General features: G+C 48.0%; 1 protein-coding gene across 1 annotated transcript; it reads right to left on the bottom strand.

Moving 5' to 3' along the window:
* Nucleotides 1-1,003: 1,003 nt before the first annotated feature.
* ZAP70 (zeta chain of T cell receptor associated protein kinase 70) lies at nucleotides 1,004-9,337 on the bottom strand (the record flags this gene model as incomplete). The annotated part of the gene is made up of 12 exons (XM_079546599.1): nucleotides 1,004-1,127; nucleotides 1,459-1,571; nucleotides 2,040-2,180; nucleotides 2,497-2,689; nucleotides 2,964-3,170; nucleotides 3,478-3,658; nucleotides 4,344-4,392; nucleotides 5,188-5,228; nucleotides 5,488-5,566; nucleotides 6,712-6,850; nucleotides 7,350-7,510; nucleotides 8,936-9,337. 12 exons carry the CDS (start codon nucleotides 9,335-9,337, stop codon nucleotides 1,004-1,006), a joined length of 1,830 nt encoding a protein of 609 aa, XP_079402725.1.
* Between the last annotated feature and the right edge of the window lie 2,605 nt (nucleotides 9,338-11,942).

Here is an 11,942-nt window from a genome sequence, read left to right as displayed (position 1 = left end):
CCTCAGCTTCCCCTTCTAAGCACTGCAGACCACACCTCAGAAGCATGGGTCACACACTGCACCCAAGGTAGGGGTAGAACAGTGAGAGCCTCAATAGAAAGATAGATAGATAGACAGATAGATAGATAGACAGACAGATAGATAGACAGATAGAGGGATAGATAGATAGACTGAGAGATGGATGGATGGATGGATGGATGGATGGATGGATGGATGGATGGATGGATGGATGGATGGATGGATGGATGGATTTCCACAGGGGACTCAGCTGAGCTGCTTTTTGTGCAGTAAATCTCCAGCTCTGCCCTGAAGCCAACCAAGGGTGACAAGGGTGGTGACTCTGCAGACATATGGAGAGAATCAGAGAGGGAAACCCTGCCTTGCTGGAAGGGAATGACAATTTTCAGCTTGAAGCAGCTGCAAGTATTTACAGTTTGATAGTCTGAGACATGGGGATGCTAAAAAATATAGTTTATTTATAGAGTAACACTCATTTCAGTAGCACAGAGGCAGTCAGGGCCCAGGGGGCAAGCAACAGATGCTTCGGGTTTTGTTGTATGAGGAACCTTAACCAGTGCAGGGATGAAGACACCATGCCCTGTGCTGAGCAGGTTTCCAGCACAAGAATTGTTTTCTGAGGGATGGGGAGAAATCCGGGTCTGCTGGAGCCAGCACAGTTCATCCTCAGTAAGCCTGGTTGGCATTAAGCTATGATATTGGGATATGGTTTTGGAAGTGAGTAGGAAGGAACTACAACACTGTCCCGTTCTGTTGTGTGTCAGTCAGGCTGGAGGTGTAAACCATGGCTGGCAGTTGGGAAACACAGAGCACAACTGAGTGCTCTCCCCTGCTGTCTGCTGGCAGCATCATCTCCTGGCTTCTTAGTTCTGAAGCGAAAAAATAAAACCCACCATATAACAGATTAAAGTCAAAATTTGCAAAGAGCCTTTCCAGGTCCTGTGCAGGAAGTCCAGGGTGTGTGTTGAGGGACAGATAGGGAAACTCAAGGAAAAGCTGCTTTTGACTTGTCCTCTGCCTTCGGACCATTTTCTGTCTTGGTGGCAATGCTGTAGTAGTAGGTGCGGATCGTGTTTTCCACTGAAAAAAATCCTGGACGCTCTTCCCATCTGCAAGGGCAGAAAGGAACAAATAAGAGCCAACAGAAAGGACAGAAGTGGGTTGACCCAAAGGAGGAGGTAGCAGGCACCAAATAATGTTGGGGGGGGGAACAGGACAAGCTGTACCAGGACTAAGGAGACATTTCTAGGATGAGAGGTGCAGAAGCAGAGAGGCTCTGACATCTTCCAGGGTTGATACAGGCAAATGAAGAGGGACAATAAGGAAGGAATAGATGCATTCTATGTGTTGTGGATTTGGGAATGAAACAAAGGCAGGAGACAACATTCATTTGTATTGTGCTGATGGGCCAGCAGAGAAATGAGCAAGGGAAGTTCTTACCTGTAGGTCCAGCATTGCATCATGAGGGCGTAAATCTCTGCCGGGCACTCGGTGGGACAGTCCATGCGCTTCCCTTGCTCTATGAAGCTGATGACCTCTGGGCCTTTCATTTTCTAGGAGAGGATCAAGTGAAAAAACATTTTAATTGTTTTGGAGCTAGCAACAGGCTCAGCAAAGGTAGATCTGTGCTGGTAATGCTTTGGGTCCATGCACAGCAAGTCCCATATAGTCACCATCTTTGGGTGTTTCACCCCAAGCCTGGGCTGAGCAGTGTCTGAGCAACTGATATTTCAGCTCTGCAAGCAGTTGGAAGGATCAAAGAGAAGATCTGCTTTGATTCAAACCCTAATGTTTTGTTTCCCATTTCCTCTCCCTTGCATGAACACAAAGCTGAAGGACCCAAGCAATCCAGTTTGTGCCTTCCGCAAAGTGGAAGTGAGCCTGTCTGCTTTCCCTTCTGTTCAACAGTGGCAAAAGGTCAAGGGAATGGAAACTGAAGTTTCAGTGCGTCTCAGCCTGGCTTAGAGTGGGAATTCAGATTGTAGCATCCACCCACGATAGACCCAGCTCTGCCTCCTCACCTTGTATGGTTTCTGTCCATAGCTGAAGGCCTCCCACATGGTCACACCGTAGCTCCATACATCACTCTTGCTGGAGAACTTGTGATAAAGGATGCACTCTGGCGCGTACCATTTCAAAGGCCACTTTCCTGCTGTCCTGGCCTACAGCAAAGAAAAAGGAACATCTGCACCTGGAGATAAAGATTGCTCTGGGCCAAATCCAAGTTCTGCTTTGCTACATGTTTGTGTTAAATGCAGTCCCACATTGCAGGAAAATCCCCCTTGTCTGCATTTCTTCCTCACCTCCTGGATCTTTGCAAAGCCCCTTTTAATGCCATAGCACTGGGGTTGGACAGAATGTGATATGGTTGTGCAGGTCTCCTGGGTAGAGCCCAGAGCTCCAGTTTCTGGGGGTCTCAGCCCGCAACCTGGAGGCCTCCTGCTGGCTATTTCCATCTTTTGCTCTGCTTACACTTACCTTGTAATAGCTGTCATCAGCACCGAGAGCCTTTGAGAGGCCAAAGTCACTGATCTTGGCATAATGCTGATTGACCAGCAGGACATTTCTTGCTGCCAAGTCCCTGTGGACAAAATTTTTTTCTTCCAAGTACTTCATCCCCATGGATACTTGATGCATCAGCTCCACAATATTGCTGACTGTAATCTCGTCTCTGGGGAGGATGGAAAGACAATGCAGTAATAAAACTGCTGGACAACAAGGACCTGTCATTAATCTATACAACATAGTCCCCTCTAAGCTCTCCAGCTGCAAAGGAGAATGAACAAGGACATCTCTGATCTAGAAGCATTGCCCCCTGTTAGCTTGCATTAAAAGGAATCTCTTGCTATTGTTACCCTCCCTTTCCCTACAAAGTCAGACTCCCCTGACAGCAATGAGTTTGATGAGAAATGCAGAGAATCAGCCATGTTTTATTCAGTACTCACTTCTTGGAAGACAAGAACTTGTTGAGTGGCCCACCAGAAGCCATCTCCATCACGAGCATCAGGGACTCTGCCTCACAGACCCCAATCATGCGGACAATGTAGGGGTTGTCCAGCTGGTGCATGATCTGAGCTTCTGTCATCATTTCATCCCTCACTGTTTTCTCATTGTTGCTCTTCAGCACCTTAATGGCCACATCGATCTGCTTCCTGCACAGAGTACAAGAGGAATAGACACATGGATAAATTGAACAGCATCTGGATTCAGGTAATATTCGCCTCTTGTAGGTCTGAAGGCATGCCTGGGAGCAAGCAACACATACTACACTCTCAGGACACTAAGGCTGTCACTGAAAGTCCTGGGAGAGCCACCACTGACCTTCCAAAGTCTCTCTTATACAGCCCATTATCACTCTCGGGTCTCTCTAAGTATAAACTGGATGGCAGGGGACACCTCTGAGCTCAGTCTGAAGCACCCTTTTCTTTCTCCCTGGGCATCTCACAGGGCAGCACTCACTTTCTCATTTTGTAGACTCCTTTCTTGACACAGCCAAAGTTTCCTGCTCCCAGTTCTACTTCATCGATCATCAGATGGTCCCTCTTCAGGAATAGTTTCTTATCCTTCAGCTCCTCAGGGTCACTGTATGGGCTCTCATAAACACTGGTGTCCATGGGTAGCATGCGTGACTTCCCTGCATGTTCCAGAGAGATACAGTTGTTTGTAGTTGTAAATTATGTACTCTTCCCTGCCCCTCTCTCCTTTGTTTGGATTTTCTCCTCCCTCCTGGCCAATTCTCCTGCAGGATCCAGCATTCAAACTTTCCTCCTGGGCATCTCCCTTCCTCTCACAGCCCATGGCCTCACTGAATTAAAATAGAGGACCTGGGATGGAGGGAAACTTTGGAGCACTCCCATTCCACAGGTTCCTGCAGGTCCCAGATGTGTAGAATCATGAAGGTTGGAAAAGACCTCTCAGATCATCCAGTCCAACCACCCACCTACCATCAGTATGGCCCACCAACCCATGTCCCTGAGTACCACATCTGCACATTTCTCAAACACCTCCAGGGTCAGTGACTCCACCTCTTCCTTGGGCAGCCTGTGCCAACACATCAACACTCTTTTGGGTGCTTAACTTCACCCCACTGAAATCCAACTGAAGACACCAAGAATTTAGTAGGCAGAAGATGTGGAATGGAACAGGACTTTGCTGGCTATTGGATACAGGCAAACAGTTCTGCAGCATTCTTGGCTCAGCACCCTGAAGTGAGTGGGATGTTCTTGGGTGCTCTTGTAGAAAAGAGGCTTTGCAGCACAGCTTTTTGACCAGAAAGTGATACAAACGGCAACTCCTATGGCTTGGGGGCTTTCAGAGATGCTCACCTACAGGCTCTGGTGTGTATCCATCTGCATTGAGAGGCCCAAGGTTTTTCTGGAAAAGAAACAGTGATGAAGTGGATAAAGCAGCCAGGGGAAATTGTTTTAACTTAAAATGGGAGAGGTGAGGGACAGGGAACCTCTGCAGTCCAACAGAGGCCCAGCTGGTGGTTTCCACTGTAAGGTGCAGTGTTGGGCACAAGGATTGACATGGCATTGAGCTGGTCTGGTCTTGGCTGGCATGAACCTTGTGCAACTCTGCAGCCTCAGAACTGTTACTGCTTTCTGGAACAACTCATTCAGCACAGCTCTGAGCCCCAGTTCTGCTTGCAGTAGTCACTGTAGCAGCCCACCACAGATTGTGAAAGCTCCTTGACAATCCGGGTAAATGCTCAGCCCTTTATTTAGGTCTGCTGGGCACTCACACAGCCCAAACTTGCTGGTTTCAGCACAGCTGGGCACTGAGTGTGGACTTTCCCCGGGGCTGGGAATGCAGAGGGAGCACAAAGACGTGGCCCATGGCCAGCAGCCAGCAGTGGGGCTGAGCATTCCCAGAACACAGCCACATCTCCCTCACTCCTGCTCAGCAAGGAGGGCAGGGGGAGAGGGCTCCCCAAGGACAGCCCCATGTGTTGCAAGGAGCACAGCGTGAATGGAAACCATTCTTGGCACTGATGGTAGCTATGCCCAACTATTCCTTGTCTCCATCCAAGCTGGAAAGGAGACAGCATTGCAGCCGGCCATAATATATTCCAGTTGAGTTGTTGCCTTTTAAAGAAGAGGACAGTTTGATCAGTTCAAAGTGCCACTAGATGAGGTACCAATAGAACAGACTCTCCCCACAACTTACGCTCACAGAGGGGTGGGTTGGTGGAGCTGGTGCTGCAGAGGCTGTGGATTGGGAGAGAGGAATTATTAGTGAAAGTCTGCTTACACCCCAAGCAGGAACAGAGCATCAGTCCTTTGAGGATCCAGTCCCTCCCACACAAATGTCCCTTTCTACCACTTTAACCATAATGGATGTGGAAACGTGCATGGGTATGGGCACTGTTCCCATCCCTCAGAAGTCCCACTGGACAGGATATGAAGTGATGGTTGTGACACCTGGGACAAGTGACTGAGGCCAGGGTTGGCACTGGCACCGTCTCACCTGGCATGCTGGGGTTGGGGCAGCTTTCCCTCAGGTAGAAAATCAGCCCATCTGGTTTGAGCTTCAGATATTCCACCAGCTGATAAAGGAATCAGGGGAAAAAGGGATTAAAGCAAACAGAAAACCATCTCTTCTTTTGCAGGCAACACGTGTGGTTTATCATAACGATTTCTCTCAGATTTATGGTAACCAGGGACTCAGTTATTTCTTTCTATCTGTGCACTAAGGAAACTCCTACATCATTTGTATCTGGGTGTCTGCCAGAGCTGGGAAGAATTTGGGAAGTCAGATAAGCCCCAAAGAAAGACAAAGGGAAAACCTTTAGTAGTAGGGCTGGGTAGGGCATTCTCAGTGTAATGTCATTGTTGCCACAGCCGGAAGGGACTGTACATCTGATAAAGACCCAAAGGAACCTTTGGCTTTCCCAGCAGAACCCCAGCATTCACTTTCTGGATCTCAGGCACTTTTCCACTGCAGCACCCCCTGGTTCCAGCACAGTGGGGGCCTCACTTTAGCTGGAGACCACCACCCCAGCCCTGGCCACCAGAGCACAGGGGACCAGACTTTCTCTTCCCCTCCTGAGTGGCTCAGATTTCATTCCAAATTAGGAGCCTGGCACAGTTCTGTTTCCATTAAAAAAAAAAAAGCCCCGAAGTCTTTGTTTTCTTTCAAATTTAGAGTGAAAACAGTCCTGGGAATTTGAAAAATTCAGCAAAACAGTTACAGTCTGCAAACAGCTCTCCCCAGAAAGAAGTGGTGCATTCCTTTCCTGGAGCAGCCCCAGGAGTTGGACTCAGTTATCCTTTAAGGGTCCCTTCCAACACAGGTTATTCTGTGATTCATTGGGCTGCAGTGTGCCCACAGTGAGCCAGGATGGGGGTTGGTACCTGGGCTTCAGGCACTTGTCACAACCCCTAAAACCCAGCCCCCTCCTCATGGATGGGATCTCACAGCCAACTCCTGTTTGCAAACAGCCTCTGTGGGGTGACAGGATGTGTCTCCTGGCACTTGGATCTGCGGTCATGTCAAGGTTCTGGGAGTTGGCTCAAGACTTATGGGCCTCCTGAGTCTTTGTGTGCAAGATCTTAAAGACTTTCCAAGCTCTTGGTGTCTTTAAGGCTCCAGATGGCCTTTCCTTTCCCCCAAGGCATGGGCAGATGTAGCAAGGGAGAAGTGCCTTTGCTTTGCTAGGACAGCAGTGCTTATCATCCCCCAGCACGGTACCTGCCAGAGCGTGTCAAACTTGGTCCCCTCAGGGATGGAGTACTTGCCAGACTTGTCCTGGTCGATTCGATAGTGATAAACTGTTTTGCCATAGACAAGGGACAGAGCATAAGTGCCGTTTTCCTTTTTGTCTCTCAGCCTGGTGGGAAGAAGAACTATTAAAAGCAGCTCGAGGTTTTGCCCTGCGAATGGCTGCAGTGGTGGTTGGTTATTTCTTTCTCCAACTGATTAGGGAGATAATTAAATTCAGGGCTGTCTCACCTCTGCAGAGGCACATTATTCTACAGAGCCTCAATTTCATTGTTAAATGTCCTTGTCTACTGAACTTTTTATCTGAAATTTTACCTTACTGAACCTTCACATCAACCAGTGCATTAATTAATAAGCATGCTTCTTGCAGACTTCTACACTTAAGAAACAAATAAAGCTCAAAACTGGATTCGTGAAGGCCAGGCACTTCTTGGGAAATAACAGATGTGGAGTGGCAGAGCCTGAATTTCAAAGATCCGTAACAACAGTCTGATCATACCTAACCAAACCTCTCAGGAATACTCCTGAAACAAATAACCAGAGGGCACTGGAAGTGGGGAAATGGTAGATGGAATGGGGATGGTACCTGCCAGGGTTTGTGTACTCACAGGAATTTCCCATCGGGTTGTGCCCCAGAGTAGAGCCTCCGCTCAGCTTCATCCCGGGCAATGTTGCCATGGTACCAGGGCATCCTCTCATGGGCTGTGGTTGCAATAAGCTTCTCCACCTGAGGGGCCTGGCTAATAATGGCCTGTTCAAGGGCATCCCCCTGGAAGAGAGAGAGAAGGGAGGCATGGCTTCAGCATATCTTGGAGTGATGTCACAAGAAACTTGGATGGTCCTGTAACTGAAGCACCAGTGACTTTAATCACGCCTGAAGCACTGCTGGATGGAATGTTGTTATTCTGTGCATCACTGTTACTCGCTTATCTGAATTGCTTTCTCCTCTTAAACCCATTTGATGTCCATTATTTGCTGGTGAGGGAACAAGAACTAATGGCCTCAATTGCTGCAGGGCAGGTTTGAGTTGGATATTAGGAACAATTTCTTCTCGAAAAGGTTGATGAAAAATTGTCACAGGCTGGCCTGGGAGGTGGTGAAGTCACCATGCCTGGAGGTGTTCAAGAATCATGGAGATGAGTCACCAAGGGACATGGTTAATGGGAACAGTGGGATGGGTTGAGATTGGGCTTGATCTTACAGATCTTTTCCAACCTTAATAATTCTATGATTCTAAGAGTGAAGAAAACATGTTCGTATGGGTGATCTGACATCAGCTTTGTAGGTGCCTTCTCCCTCTGTGTTCCTGGGAGACCAGGACCCCTCCCCTGGCTGCCTGCTGTCCCTGGGCAGTACAGTCTGGAAATCAATGTGTGTTACCATAAAAAAGTTCTATCAGCTCCACACTTTATAAGGAGCTGCAGGTTTTCATTTGCCAGTAGGTGGCAATGTCCTTTGTGTTATCTACCAGCGGTGACAGTCCAGCTTCATGGAGAAACCCTATTGAAGGTCTCATTCTGACCAGCACCTCTAGTTGAAAACGGGTCACTTTTAGAGATCTTTTGCAGAAAGGCTCCCTGGAGAGAATGATGCCTGAGCCATCTTTCTGCAAAAGACTTGGAAGTGACTGAACAGCCACTGTGGAGGAGACAGCAGGGAGAAAAAACTCGTTATATGGCTGCTACTATGGCTATCCACAGAGTTTTGCTTAGTCTGTCTACCTTATCCATGCTCTGTGTACAACCAACCATAGCAATCTCTCTGTAGCTGTTTTTAAATTTAAACAATAAGCAGACTTGAGCTGGTACCCAGGTGCCTCAGGCTCATAGGCAAAGCCTCCAATGACTTTGCAGAGCAAAGGAAACCTGAGCAAGAGTTTTGAGCCTGTTTGCATCATGACATTATGGAGGCACAGATGAGGGTTTAACTACAAAGAATGTCCTGTGTGCTGCAGAGGAGGAAATGGTGCATGGAGAAATGCTTATAGAGTAGCTGGTGACCAACCAACACCAAGCAACTGAGATATCAGACCGCTTTCAGTGCTTGCAGTCACAGAGAAGATAGAGCTGGCTGTACCATGATGTGGCAGAAGAGGAGGAAGATATTGACAGAGGAAGTGAGGATGGGAGGTGGCAGTAAGACCCAGAGATTGCTCCTCGCACAGCCCCATGGTGCTGTTGGCCACGACCATTACCTCCAGTCTCCATGTCTGTCGGACATACTCGCGCACCATGTTGTCCCTCATGCTATCAAAGACCCCAGGCTGGGGCTCCACGCCGCTGGGGCGGTTGCAGGGTTTGCGGAGGGTACAGCAGAGCCCATCGGCATCCTTGGAGTAAAACTCACAAAGTTCCTCAGGCCCACAGTGTGCTTTGCCACCCGCGATGGCATAGGTTCCATTCATCTGGCGCTCGATGGCGTAATGATAGAACTGCAGGTTGCACACCATGGAAAGGACGTAGCCCCCCAGGCTGCGCAGGCACTGCCGCAGCAGGAACAGTCCATCTGACATGCCAGCCAGCTTCAGGTACTCCTCAGCCTCTGACCTGGCAATGCTGCCATAGTAGAAGGGAAGGTGAGCGGCAGCATCCGGCATTGCTGCACGCGTTGGAACTGCCCGGCTCGGCTTACACACTACTGGTGCTCAATCTGGAAGGGAGAACCAAAGTTCTTCATTGATTTAATCTTTCAAAAATGGGTAAGTGGGATTCAGACACATTTATCCAGGGATTCTTCAGCCTTTAGGGTCACTTTGAACATTGCTTGCATGGGTGAATTCACATTTCTGCCCTGAGAATCCCGCACAGCAAATCCTCTGTTCTGCCCTGAACAGAGCTAGAAAATGTAAGCAGAAATACACCTGATTTTCATCTAGTTCAAGCAGAGAATGCACCAAATCCTAGAGCGAATTGGTGTAATCACAAATTACCTTCGCAGTTAAAAATGTGCTTCTTACATCCATCCCAATGTTGTCAACTTTTACTTCCTATTTTCTCTTTGGCACTGTTCACAATAAAAGGAAATTCTTTCACCTCTCTGAATAAATTAATTTTGCTGTAAAAGTCCATTAGGACAAAACTTCAAATAAATTAAGATCAAAACATCTCATGTTTTAACCTTTATGTCTAAAGATCATGTAGATATACAACTGCAACAAACACAGCAAAAGAAAGTAAATACAAACCCAAGTGATTCTAGGCAGACATTACCCAACAGTTGACAGGAACAAGAAGAAGCCTTCCTCTAATGGTCCCTTGATAAATTGTATGAACTTTTTTCCTCCAATACCTGATTTCTGAATTTGGTCAATACTTTGATTGCAATTTCTGTAAGTTCCTATTTCTACATCTTGCGTGTGCTCCAGGGAAAGCTGGAGCTCAGAGGTGGCTGGCTGTCATCGCAAAACAAGTTCAATCCCCCAGACCCCGTCAAGCTGAAATGTGCAAGCGTTACTGGAATCCCTGCTCAGAGCAGCCTAAAACCAGAAGCAAACCTACCATCATCCTGCTGCAGTGCTGGTTCTTGGTGAAAGTGCGGTGAGAAATGGCACTTCATTGACTGAGTCATTGCAGAGCCCCTTTCCCTGAGAGTTACTGGTTTTGTATCAAAACATCTAAAATCACCCACGTTGATTAATGGAAATCCTACAACATTTACATGGTCTCATTTGTTCCCTGGAGCCTAATCTTCAGTTTTGTCATTACGCAGATGCTGACCCCAAAAAGACCAGAATCAGAGAATCATAGAATCATTGGGGCTGGAAAAGACCACTAAGAGCATCTAGTCTAACCATCAGCCCATCCCCACCATGCCCACTAACCATGCCAGTCATGGTGTCCCTCCGCATTTCCCACAGATGCGTCACTCATGTTTATAGTAAAGGAAACTCAGGCCAGCCTCTGGTATTTACCCTGATTTTTCTCAGCATCACCCTCATTTCTGAACATGACAGGAAGAGTAATGCTGATCATTGGTCCCACTGTGCTGTTGCAGAAGTGGCTCTCAGGCTGGAACTGTGCTTGGTTGGCCATCAGAATCACAGAATCAGAATGGTTGGGTTGGAAAGGATCTTAATGATCATCAAGCTCCAAGCCCTCACTGAGAGCTATGTGCCCCACACCAGATCAGGATGCTCAGGGCCCCCTCCAAACTCGCCTTGGGCACCTCCAATGACGGGGCATCCATCACTGGATGTGCCGTGCCACCTAGCTGCCTCTTGCCAGCTCTGGGCTCCCAAGGCTAGGGAAGGATCTGATGTGTGCTCTGTTTTGGTAGGAATGGTGTAGGAGCTAGGAGGAAACCATTCTGCTCTGTGCACCTTGCTCAGTGTTCAACAGACCTAATGGGGAACTGGATTTATGGCAACCAGACTCTTCTCTCTACCTATTTGTTTGTTGTGCTCATTAAGCCCAGAAGTGCCCCTCTGATGAGAACAGGAAGGGAGAGCAGGCGCAGGGAGGAGGTCTTTCAGCTAAGGCAGGAAACCACAACAGGAAGCCATCAGCAGCACTTGCAGCCTGCACGTGGAACGAGTGTAAACCCTGTCAGGCAGCTCAAGCAAGCCTAAATTCTGAATTCTGAAACCCCTTTAATCAAAGTCAACAAATGAAACAAAGTGGGATCTCAGCCGATCTGCCAATATGAGACAAGGCAAACGAGAGCACACCATAGCTAAAAAGCTTGAACAGCAGTCAGTGCTTGGAGCTCATTGGAAATGCTCCAGGAAGCAAAGCAGCCCTGATGTTGGGTTCAGTATCCCCCATTTCTGCTCCTGAGATGGGAGCACTGGTGGTGGCTTGAAGAGCAAGCACTGCAACTCCTGTTTTTTGACTGCAGAGTAAGCTGATGAGTCATGTTCACACAGGAAGGAAGAGGAAGCACTGAGTATGCAGTGGGAAGGTTGACAGCTTCTTCATGTGCTACTAATTTCCACTCGCTACCTGGGATAAACAGGTACAAGGGTGAGGCACCCAAACTCATTGGTTCCCTTCTCTGTAAAGTCTGGGACCAAAACATCACAGAAAATGGAACATTTGAAAACTGTTCAATCAGCAGAAGCCATTGATCATCACTGAGCTCCTACAAAGTTTCCAACTGCCTACACAGGCAATCTGGTCACAGAGTGTTTTTCTCTCCAAGCCCAGGGTTGGAGTCAGGAGAGCCTCAGAGAGATATCAGAGTGAAGGCTGGGATCAAAGCTT

The sequence above is a fragment of the Tetrao urogallus genome (assembly GCF_951394365.1).
Source record: "Tetrao urogallus genome assembly, chromosome: 25".
NCBI lineage: Eukaryota > Metazoa > Chordata > Aves > Galliformes > Phasianidae > Tetrao > Tetrao urogallus.
This window is presented reverse-complemented; position numbering and strand designations above follow the sequence as displayed.